The 12934-nt window shown below is 33.7% G+C and overlaps 1 protein-coding gene across 3 annotated transcripts in view; it reads left to right on the top strand.

The window, feature by feature from the left end:
* Positions 1-11745, top strand: part of RELCH (RAB11 binding and LisH domain, coiled-coil and HEAT repeat containing) — a 141768-nt gene extending 130023 nt beyond the window's left edge. For 2 of the 3 annotated variants that reach the window (XM_077135313.1, XM_077135312.1), the window contains exons 28-29: positions 3609-3679; positions 10060-11745. In XM_077135313.1, coding sequence (XP_076991428.1) covers positions 3609-3679; positions 10060-10180 — 192 coding nt within the window. In that variant the 3' untranslated portion in view covers positions 10181-11745. The remainder of the gene's footprint in view (positions 1-3608; positions 3680-10059) is intronic. The other variant, XM_077135314.1, reaches the window with a different exon arrangement.
* Positions 11746-12934: the final 1189 nt, after the last annotated feature.

Here is a 12934-nt window from a genome sequence, read left to right as displayed (position 1 = left end):
TTTGATCTCTGACATTCTGATTATTAAATGTCTTGGGGTATGTCTATTTGGATCTATTCTCTTTGGGGTACACTGCACTTGGATCTGTAATTTTAAGTCTTTCATAAGAGTTGGGAAATTTTCAGTGATAATTTTCTCCATTAGTTTTTCTCCTCCTTTTCCCTTCTCTTCTCCTTCTGGGACACCCACAACACATATATTTGTGCGCTTCATATTGTCTTTCAATTCCCTGAGTCCCTGCTCATATTTTTCCATTTTTTTTCCTATAGTTTCTGTTTCTTGTCGGATTTCAGATGTTCATTCCTCCAGTTCATTAATCGTATGTTCTGTCTCTCGAAATCTATCATTGTAGGTTTCCATTGTTTTTTTCATCTCTTCTACTGTGTCTTTCATTCCCATAAGTTCTGTGATTTGTTTTTTCAGACTTTCAGTTTACGACTGGATTTTTTAAGTTGATCTTGTTTGCTACAATTTTGCTGAGTTTACTTATTAGCTCTAATAGTTTTCTTCTGGATTCTTCAGGATTTTTTATATTTACAATCATGTCATCTGCAAAGAGAGATTGTTTTACCTCTTCCTTTCCAGCTGGGATACTGTTTATTTCTTTTCCTTGCATAATTGCTCATGCTAGAACTTCCAGTACAATATTGAGAGAAACAGCAGAAGCAGGTATCCTTGTCTTGTTCCTAATTTTAGGAAGAAAGATTTCAGTCTTTCACCATGAATATGATGTCAGTTGTGGATTTTTCATTCTGTTCCAATTTATTGAGTGTTTTTATCATTTTGGATTTCAACAAATGTTTTTTTCTGAATCTATTGAGACGATCATGTGGGTTTTGTTTTTTATTTTTTCTATAGTGTTATATTAATTGATTTTCAGATGTTAAATTAACTTTCTGGGAATAAGTCCCACTTGTTCATGGTGTATAATTGGTTTTAAAATTTTCTGGATTCAGTGTGCTCTCATTTTATTGAAGATTTTTGTACCCATATTCATAAGGGATATTGGTGTATAGTTTCTGTTGAGTTAAATTTGTAGGGTAATATTGGCCTCATAAAATGAATTGTGAAGTGTTCCCTTCTCTCCATTGTTTGGAAGAATTTGTGAGGAATTGCTATTAGTTATTTTTAAAATGTTTGGTAGAACCCAGCAGTGAAGCATCTGGGCCTATACTATTCTTGGTGGGACTTTATTAATTACTACTTCAATATCTTCATTTGTTATAGATCTATTCAGACTATCCATTTCTTCTTAGTATCAGTAGTTTATATCTTTTTTTTTTTTTTTTTTTTTTTTTTTTTTTTTTTTTTTAAAGGAAAGACAGAGAGAAGGAAGGAAGGATAGAAGGAAGGAAGGGAGGAAGAAAGGGAAACATCTTTTAAACATTTTCTTGTTTTATTGTATTTTGTTTCTCCGTTTTTGTTACATGGGCTGGGGCCGGGAATCGAACCGAGGTCCTCCGGCATAGCAGGCAAGCACTTTGCCCGCTGAGCCACCGCGGCCCGCCCAGTAGTTTATATCTTTTGAGGAATTTTTCCACTTTATCTAAATAATTTAAGTTATTGGCATACAATTGTTCAGTTATAATTGTTCCTTTATAATCCATTTTATTTCTGGAAAGTGGTAATAATGTCCCCTTTTTCATTTTTGACTGTAATAATTTGTCTTCTGTTTTTATCAGTCTAGCTAAAGGTTTGTCAGGTTTGCTGATCTTTTCAAAGAATTGCTTTTCATTTCATTGATTTTTCTTTATTATTTTTTATTCTGTATTTTGTTAATTTCTGCTTTAATCTTTATTGGGTTTTTTTTCTTATTTCTTTTTTTTTTATCCTGCTTGCTTTAGATTTAGTTTGGTCTTCTTTTTTAGTATCTTAAGATGGAAGGTTAGGTTATTGATTTGAGTTCTTTCACTTTAATATTGGTATTTACAGCTATTAACTTCCCTCTAAGCACTGCTTAACTGCATCCCATATGTTTTGATATATAGTTTTTCATTTTGATTAACTTGTAGGACTGCTTTGGACCTTATGTGTAATTCACTCCTATTCCATTCTCATAGCTCTAAAACCCATCTATACGCTTAATAATTTCCTAATTTATATCTTCAGACTGGCCCCCTAAATGCCACTCATATCCAATTCCCTGTTTCATATCTTTCCTTGAATGTCTAATAGACATCTTACACTTAACATTTACAAAAATGATCTCTTGATCTTCTCTCCCAAAACTTTCTCCGCTCACAATCATCCACGTCTGTTGTGGCAATCCTTCCTTCCAGCTGTGCAGATGAATACTGTTGGAGTCATTCTTGGCTTCTCACTCTATTCCAGTTTTCAGCATCTCCACCACCATAACCCTGGTTTAAGCCCTATGAAGTAACTTCCTAACTGTTTTTTCTGCTTCTATTCTTGTCCCCTACAATCTATTCCCATTACAGTAGCCAGTTTTATCCTATGAAAATATGTCAGATGATATCACTCCTTTGCCTTCCCATTCTATCAATAAAACAAAATTCTTACCATAATCTATAAGGCACTATGGGATCTATTCCCCCTCCCCCGTTATATTTTGGACCTCATCTTCTACTCCCATGCTCACTTAGAATCCCCTGTTCTGGCCTCCTTGCTTAGAACATGATAGGCATACTCCCATCTCAGAGCCTTTGGTTAGGCTCTTCCCAGTGCCTAAAATGCTCCATTTCCTCCAAGTCTGCTAAACTGTCATCTTCTCCATGAAGCTTACCCTGAATATCCCATGTAAATTGTAACAGTCTTCACTTTGGCCTTCCTAGGACCCCTTACCTTTTCTTTTTTTCCAAAGCTATTATTATCTTCTAAAATACTATATAATTTACCTATTTTTTGTGTGTGTCTTTATTGTCTTTCTCCCTTACTAGCACATAAAATCCAAGGCAGGAATATTGTCTGTTTTGTTTACTGTGTCCTCAGTGTCTAAGAGAATGCCCGGCACTCAACAAATACTTGTTAAGTGACCTCCAATCCCAAATTTGGTGTCAAGAATATTCAGGAGGATCATTCAGTTTCTGTTGTGGTTGCCAGCAATTGGAACAACACCTTAGATCTCTCTGCCTCTTCCATCATTTACTCTTGCTTTTTGCAAGAATAATGTTGACTCTTGGATACCTGTCATATCCCAAATGTGTATCTGGGCTGGCTCTAGACATTAAGTAGGGCACCTTGCTCTTTGCAACCTGAAGAAAGGCAAACGACATGAAACAGAGTAGCTTTCACCAGGAATGTATGTGTGTGACCACAGTGTGTGTATATGTTGGGTGTATATAGAAAGATAAATTTTACTTTTAACATTAAATGGTTGTAAAGGTAAGGGAAATTGGAAGCAACATTTGCAGGGAAGGTTAGAGAAAATCAAAGTGAATTAAGTTATATGACTGGGATCTTTTATAGCTGTTGCTACACTTGATCTAGCAATCTAATTGAATTACTTTAACAAAGTAACTGCTAAAACTTTACATTTTTAATTAACATATTAACTTATGGGAATATTACATATGAAATAAAAACCTTAGAATTAACCTTAGTATGTCACTATAGAAACTGTATTTCACTAAAGTAATTTTTTAAATCAGGTTATTTTAAGTTCCATGATAAAAGAATGTGAACAAAAAGTGGAGAACAAGACTGTCCAAGAACCTCAAGGGTAAGATATTAATTCTCTTTTAAAAAGTTTCATGTTAAACTACATTTATCTAAGTTTTCTATAGATGAGTATAGTATTTATATTTTATGTTATTTTGTAGTCATTTATCTGGAAGGCAAGAAAGTGATTTAAACCAGTGGGTCTCAAAAGCTGATTTATAAACCATCTGTATCCAGATTGTCTGGTGAATTTATTTAAAATGCACATCTCTACCCCAGACTCTGTGCTCCCTTCTCATTCCACTTCAGCCTTGGGATTTGTGTGTTTAAGAGCTTCCAAGGAGATTTCTGAAATGTAGCCAGTGTCAGAACCCTTTCTTTAGCTTCCCAGGATGGTAAGTTTTCTTCTCTATAATTACCATTTTAGCCATGGAAAGTTAAAACAATAAAAATACTTTGATAGGTGTCTTTTTTTGAGGGGTGGGGGTAGGGTGGAGTACATGGTCTGGGAATCAAACCTGAGTCTCCCGTATGGAAGGCAAGCATTCTACCACTGAACCACCCGTGCACCCCCAATAGGTTCCTGAACTGAACACAAAACCCATAAGATTAGCATCAGAGCAAATACCTCTATTAATTTGTCATACAATTAAATGTCAAGATTATTTGGTGTCTTCAGATTATTAGTGAATACTGTGAAAAGTTTTGGAACAAAATTAAGAAAGACTAGACATAACATATATTCTAAATGAAATTTGATTGGCATGCAGGAATGTAAAAAGAGAGAAATATCTCTGTAACTTCCTAAGATTGCTTCCATTATATGACCTTCCTTTTAAGAAAAAAAAGTTATTTTTATAAACAGACTTTTCCCCAGGTTATTAAAAATCTTCTGTAGTCTTACTGACTTTAAACTGATTATAGAGAAGTTTGAATACAAAAATAAACAGAATAATATAATGAATTCCCATGTACTTATCACCTAGTTTCAATAATTACCAACTCCTAATCAATTTTATCTGTATCTCCACTTACTTCCCTCTCTTATATTCTGGTATGTATCTCTAGCAGATAAGCACTATTTTTAAAAACATAAACACAATATTGTTATCACACCAAAACAATAACTCCTTTGTTCAAATTTCTGTTCATTTCATAAATGTCAAGAATGATTTGTTGTATTTACAGTTTGCTTTTTAAAATAGGGATCCAATTAGTTGTTATTTTCTTTTAATCTATAGATTCCCCTTCAATCTCTTTTTTTCCCCATAGAATTTACTTTTTGAGAAAACTGGGTCATTTGTCCTATAGAGTTTCCCACAGTCTGAATTTTGCTCATTGTGCCCCCACCTTGTGTCTGTCATTTAAGATGTATGTTCCTTTGTATTTCCTATAAATTGGTAGTTGGATCTAAATCTAGAGACTTAATTAGATTCAGGGTGTGTGTGTATGTGTGTGTGTGTGTGTGTGTGTGTGAGTCAAGACTGCTTATAGGAAGAAGTAGGCTTTCATCATGAGGCATGTATGGTACTTGTCTCTTTTGGTGATATTAACAACTATTAATGATCAGTGCCTAGTGACACTAATTCAATTCCCTTCCTTCTTGATTTATGAGATAGAATATTTTAATAAAGAAAAATTTCTCCATATCTACTGCTCTTACTCAGTGGTATATATAGGAAAGGCAAGATAAATGCTTGAATCTTTCTCTTTATTAGTTTCAAAAATAATGAATTGATTCGCTTTCTGTCTTTGACCAGCTAGATGTTCTGTTTCGTTTTAAGTATGATTGTAAATTTGTGTATTGATGTAATTCAGTATCTTGCGTTTATCAAGTTATCCCATCTTTGGCCAGTATGAGCCTTTTTAAGTTGACCTTCTAAGTCCTCTTAACGTAACATTCCTTGCCATCTGGTAGGACAGGATCATATACTTTTTTTTTTAATGCTGTATGGCGGAGTCACATTTCACTATTTTTCCATGTGAGTATCCCATCATTGCAGCACCATTTGTTGAATTTTTGTTTATTTTGGTTTTTTTGTTTGTTTGTTTTGCTTGTTTGTTTTTTGGGAAGTCCATGGACCGGAATCACCCGGTCTCCCACATGGCAGGTGAGAATTCTACCACTGAACTACCCTCACACTCCCTGGATCATATACTTTTAAAAATTCCTTCTTTTGGAGAGTTAAGAGTGAGAGAGGAAAACAGTTATAACTTTGTATCTGAATTGTTCCAAGTGATTAAAAAAAACTATTCTCTTCATACAGATTCATGAGGCTTAATGATATGGATTTAAAAATATATATTTTGGAAAAATTTTATATTTATAAAGTAAAAGAGCATCCTGTAAACATCCGATGAAATAAGAAAGTTACCTAAAATTTTACAATATTACATCCATTAATCATTTAACTTACTTCTGTAACAGAAACTTACATGTGAAACAATCATATTATCAGTCATCAGATATACAAATAACTGCTTTGCTCTTAGATACAAATGAGAAGCAGAAGATTTGGGGGATGTTTCCTCACATCAGGATGCTTACAGTCTTACAGGAGTCAATGCATTTACATGAATTTAACATAAGAGACTTCTATAAGTACCAAATAAATGATACAGGCAGTGTAAGCTATAGGAGTCACAGGTCATATGATATAATTTCCTACATGTCTGAAGTTCATTTCAGCAAACAGTTATTTAATACTTATACCAGGCACTGTGCTGGGAGTCTAAGATAAACAAATAAATAAAAATAAATGATGGAGTTTTTGTCCTCCAGTACCTTATAATAGAGTAAGACTAGACAAAATATGTAAATACACTGATGCCACATGTTACAGATAGCATAATACGTAATATAATAGTTTAGATAATCTAAACTAGGATGACTGAAGAGGCTTAATTGAGGGCTTTGGGTGCCTCAGTTATGTCATGTTTTTGCTCTCCCCAAGTCTTTACACGTAGGATTCCTTCTACCAGGAATATTTTTATTCTTTGTTAGCTAGTTCTGTACATCCTCAGGACAAAGCTTAGATGTCACCTTTTCAGGGAAACCTTCCCTAACCTACCGCCCCTCCAAAGTCTAGTATAGATCAAAAACACAAGAGAAAAGCTTTGAACTGGAAGAGGAACTACTTCTGAGATGGAGGAAAAAGTGAGAATGGATTTACTCTCTGTAAGTTGATGTAAGAAATGCAAAGACGAAGTGTATGTGGATTCCATCCTCAAAGAACATATGATTTAGAGCTGTTTTTTTCAAACTACAGGTCATGACTTGTTATTGCCTCATTAAATTAATTCAATTGGTTGTGATAAGCATTTTTCCCCAAGAAACAAAATAAAAAATAGAGTGTATCCCATGTAGTAAGGTTGAGTGTTGCTTTATGAAACTTTAGTTTCAGTTATCTATATATAAATATGTATTATTGGGTCATTATCTAAAATATATTTTTTTACCTTGGGGTCTCTGAAAATTACTAATCTGCAGGCAGAAGATTAATGCGGGACTATTTTGAAAACCCTCCTATTCATTCTACATTCAGTAAAATTCACTGAGCACTTATTATGGGCTGTTACAAAGATGTGCATGAGCAAGGCATAGTTCCTTCTATCAGGGTGTTCATAGCTGAAAGTGGAAGAGAGAGAAGCAGTTTACACAGTATACATAAACACTAAAACAATGCCTGCAAATGTTCCCAAAGGAATATAGGGCGTCTTCAAGTATGAACTATTCACCAGAAAGACAAAAAGGAAAGAGGTGATGCATTACACCAGAAATATCAGCACTATGCAAAAGGACAAAAATTGCAGAAGCGCATGTTTAGGAACTGTAAGGAAAGCTAGAGCACAATGTATGTGTGAGAGAATGATAGAGGTAAGTCTGTAAAGCTAGACAGGCACCAGATAAAGAACTTTGTGTACCACACTGATAAGTTTGGACTTGATCCCATAGGCTAGCAAATTTTCCTGTAAAGATAGTAATTGTTTTAAGCTTTGTGGACCCCTTTTGATCTTTGTCACAAATACTAAACTCTGCCATTGTAGCAGAACAGCCATTGACATACTATATGTAAATGAATGGACATGGCTGCTTTCCAGGAAAACTTTATTTACAAAAATAGGCAATGGGCTGAATTTAGTCTGCAACCTGTAGTTTGCAAACCCTTAGGAACTTTAGTCCTCAGACTGTAGGGTTCATCAGAATCACTGGGAATTACGGGGTCCCATAAGTTCCCAGATGTTGCCAATGCTATGAGTTCAGGGACCACACTTCAAGAACCACTGCTTTAGAAGCCACACTTCAGTGAATACTAGAAACCAAGAAGCAGGTGGAACAGATTGGAAAACTATTGTAATAATCCATGATGAGAGCTTGAACCAATGCATATGTGAGCATGGAGGGGAGGTAATAATGAAAAATAATGTTTATATAGCACTTACCATGAGCCAGACACTGTTCTAAGCATTTTTATTTATCTGCTAATCGTTATAACAACTCTATGAAATAGTTACTCTTACCATTCCCATTTTAAAGATGACACAGAGATTAGGTAACTGGTTTAAGGCCATGGAGGAACCAGAACTGATATCCTGGTATTGTAGTTCTTGAGACCATGGTCTTAGCCGCTGTGTTGTAATGCCTATATATGGCATCAAGAATGAGAAGATAGGTCAGAGATACATTTAAGATGGGACTTGATTAACTTAGCAACTGATTAAGAGTGAAGGAGAACAGAATCTAAGGTTTTTGGCCTTAGAATTTGGGTTTCTGACCTGAACATTTGAATGGATGATAGCACAATACAACAATGGAATTATTCTGAGGATGCATATGAAACTTTGAGGTATAGGTAGAAAAACACTATAAGCAATTCATTGAAATTTACAAACCATTAACATTTGGTGGTAGTTAAAGTCTTGGTGTGGGGTAGATTATATCACTCAGAAAAGGGGCTCTAACTGGGAGGAGAGAAAAGCCAGTTTGGGAATTAGAGTGAAGATCAATGTTTAAAATGCAAATAGCAGTTTATTTTATAAATAAAAGGCAAACCAGAATGGTGTCAGAAATCAAGTGGGGATTTCAAAGAGGAGAAGGGGTGGTCTTTTAATTGCAAGATGGAACGGTGTGATGAGAGACTCCAGGAACTAAATAGTTTTAAAAGAAGCGAAGTAGTTCTAAGAGGTTCTACAGATTCAGAATCAATAGAACACGTCAGCTGGTTGGATATGCGTTGCAAAGGAAAGATCTGTGACTTCCTTGAAAACTTGCAGAAGATTCATACCTTACATGGCAGCTCATTACATTTTTAACAGTTTTTATTTTTTTGTAATTCCTCTCATCCTGAGTTAAAACCACGCTGTCAATAATGTCTATCTTCTAAAACAGGTTTTTATCTTTTGGGGGTAGACCCTATTGTAAAACTGTTAAAAATTTAAACCCTCTCCCAAAAATATGCTGTAGTGCAGTGATTCCTTACTGGAAAGCTTTGTAAAAGTAGATACCTAGGCCCACTTCCCTTGGGAAACACATTATCTTTTTTTTTAATCTTCAGGGTATTTTTGTAATAGGAATTACACTCTGTGTTTTACAGATGAGGAAGTTGGGAATTAGAGAGGTCTAAAGCACCTTGGCCAAAGCCACATAGCCAGTAAATTGGCTCCTGAGTCCATTACAGCACAGTAGTTGTTGGGTCACTAAAAAATTGTGCTTGATCAGTATTCTGTTCAGTGTTATGATCAATCAATAATCCTTTAGATTGTGTTTTATTCCCTATACAGCAGATTGGTCAAAAAAGAAAGTTTCAAGAAATGGGTTTGAAACTGTTGATTGAAACTAATGGAGCTGGTAATTCAGAACATATCCCCCCCCACCAAAAAAAAAAAAAGGATAATAGATTATAAGATTGTTGTCAGCATGGTACAAAACCTCACTGGGATTTAATTTACTTATTTCTGAAAATAGGAAAGATATCTGTCTACCAAAGTTGCTATAAGAATTAAATGAAATGGTACTGATTATAAGAAAATTAACTACTAACAGCAATTACATGCCTGCCACCATGCTAAATACTTTATGCTCATTTAATCCTTAATAACCCTATCAGGTAGATACTAGAATTATTCCCCTTAAAGATAAGGAAACAAAGATTAAATAACTTACTCAAGGTCATACAACTGGTAAATGACAGAGCCAGGATTCAGTCTAGTTCCAAACTTCCTTCTAACCACTACACCAAACAGCTTCCTTTAATATAAATGATGAACACCAAAGCTTCTAACCTAGTACGAACATTAAAATGCCGTTTGTAAATATTAGTTTCCCTTTTGAGACACCAATTCAGAATGTATTTAGTAATGATAATGTACTAAAGACATGAAAAAAATCGGTTATTTTAGTTTTGTAATTGTTATACATGAATTTTAAATTTTATTTCCTAGCTCAATGTCAATTGCTGCAAGCTTAGTAAGTGAAGATACAAAGACCAAGTTTTTGAATAAAATGGGCCAGTTGACAACATCAGGTGCCATGTTGGCCAATGTGTTTCAGAGAAAGAAGTAAAAGCAGGAAGGAAGCTCCCAGTAAACACTAAGATGGACCTCAAGCAGACTGGTTCCTTGTACTTGAAGTACTTGCCTTTTTTATTTCCTGTGTTTTATGTTCTTGCATTATAATTTTATCCTAACCTCCAAAGATATTTGCACTGCTTTTGATTATTGCTGTATATCTGTTAATTTGGGGGTTATATAGTTGTGGTGAGAGAAAATTGAGTTGATCGTCTGTACCAAGTCCTTCTGTGTTTTTGTCTTTCAGAATAATTTTTATATATATATGTATATATATATAGTGAAGAGGTTTTTTTTTTAATTTTTGGATGGGATATCAGCAAATATCTGTATTATACACTGAGCTATTACAATGGTACTTAAAATAATGTAAATTTGAAGTCATTGTTATAAAGTAATAAAAGTGGAGATTACTTAAGTATTTAAATTATGAAAGAATAATGCAGACTTTTTATTGTTTCTTAATTGACTAGAAAGAGCCACCAGCATTACTCTGTGCCTTTTGGACTTCAGTTTGTGTTCTGTAGGAATTGTGTGCATTCCTTTCACACAGTATTTATTTGTGATGCTGTGATGAATTTGAGTTACAAGTCCTGCAGTAAATAGATAAAGATGATGCTTTCATCATTTCAGAGTTCTTATGAATATTCTTTAACTGCTATTTAAACATCTCAGCACTTACATATCTGAGGAAAGATATCACCTAAGCATGGGTAATGGTAACAAAGGTGAATTTTACAAAGCGGTGTATAGTATATTTAAATGCTCAAAATAAATGTAATTGAGAAGAGCTAATAATTGTGAAAATTTTCCCAAATTGAAATACAGAAGAAAATATAGTTTCAACCTGAAATTTAACATTTTTATGTAAGGCATTTTATTTACAATATTATTTTCCAGTTATTTTAATTTCAGAAATTATAATTTCATTCTATGTATTACAGAGGACTACTGGAAAGTTAAACATATTGGGGGCTGCTTTCTTCCCTCTAAACTAAAAATAACATTGGCTAATTATTATTGGTTAGTTCCCACGTTGATCCTGAGGGTCAGTAACTTTTATTGTGCTTGATACATATTAGATGGAGTCTCCAGTGGAATGTTCTATTCCACTAGAATTTGACAGTTCTATATAGTAAAACAACTTGAAGTGGAAAAGAGTGGTGCTGGAAGTAGAATGGCGTGACTGGTTTGAGGGGTTAATGTGAGGCTTTTTTGAAAGATGAATATTTTGATAAAGAGATTCTCATTTGAGCACAGTTGATGCACATAGGCAATTTTGTTGTATAAACTGTTTTAATATACTTGGGAACATAGTTGGAATATATTCACTTCTAGGGAATGCTAGCTCACCATTCATTCAAGCTTATAAAAGAATGTGCCATAGGCAAAACCATTTAAAAGTGCATTCTGAAATTATTTCTTTCACCTACAGTGAAATAATTATTAACTGACTAGTCTTTCTGGAAACTGTTGGATTCTAGGCATTCCTGAGAAATTGAAAGTGGCTACCTTTCATGTCAAAATTGTTGATCTGTTATAAATAAAATGTTTTGCATACTTGTTTTGGTTTTGTTTTTGGCTATGTGTTTATTTTCATTTTGAAACACAAATCCCATATCCAAGCAAAGGAAATGAGAAAGCACATGTTCATGAAAAAATGTACTGATATTGTCTTAGGATAATCTACATAAACTTATTTTGATTTTATTTTACAGAAGAGATTGTGTTGATATGAAACTAACACATTTTAGAAATGATTTAAAGAAAAATGTTTAAGCTCTGATTGGCTTTGAACAATAAGAGAATAAGTATGTGTTTGTTACTAAATGAATCAATGTAATGTATTTTTAATGTGATCATTTTTATTAGTTCATGAATCCATAGATCTAAATGCTAATAGTTTTCTAAAAAAGACAGCAGCAAACAAGATACACAATATATTTCAAGTGAATTCCCTTAATACCCTTAAATACCTGAATACAATTAAAATTTCACATTTAGTAATGATTTTTATAGTAAAATATGAACTCTTTAAAAGCAAGATAGACATTAACACTGAGACTGAGTGTGTTTAAAATAGGCCATAAAACTTCCATATTCATTCTTTTTACATGGAAATACAAGTTTAAAGTATTCGATTTATTGAAAATCTGAGTTTGCAAAGAAAATCAGAGGTTAAAATTTTTTAGAAATCCTGTTTGCTAATTTAGCTGAACTCTTCCAACAACGATGCTTGATTGGTAGCAATTTCTCCGTCTGTACATAGGTGTCTTTGACCTTCATTTGTTTGTATCACTCACCCCTTTTGAAAGATTACTTTGCTAAACATCAAATTGATTTGCAACTTGAATGAAATTGTGAGTGGATTTGTGTCAAGCTGTCCTCATCATAGATTATATTTAGAATGTGTCAGTACTCCCCACTATAATTTTTATGGTGTTTAAGGTGCTATAGAATTCCTTTTTTTCTACAGAAAAAAAAATTGGCTCAAACACTCCCTGAGAAATTTTGATGATATAAAATCAGTATGTATTGAATTGTCTTTTCATGGACCCCTATATTCAAGACAACCTATTTTGGATGATTATTTGAACTTTAAGTACATATCTTTCTCTAGATAAATCTTGTTGACCATTGAACTGTGATTTCTAACTGCATTTTCAAAGGGCAAATATTTTATGCTAGTTGCCAATTTCTTATCCCTTCTTTGCATAAAAATCTTTTTAATTAGCAGTTCCAGTTCCTA

The sequence above is a fragment of the Tamandua tetradactyla genome, chromosome 18 (genome assembly GCF_023851605.1).
Source record: "Tamandua tetradactyla isolate mTamTet1 chromosome 18, mTamTet1.pri, whole genome shotgun sequence".
NCBI classification, from domain to species: Eukaryota; Metazoa; Chordata; class Mammalia; order Pilosa; family Myrmecophagidae; genus Tamandua; species Tamandua tetradactyla.
This window is presented reverse-complemented; position numbering and strand designations above follow the sequence as displayed.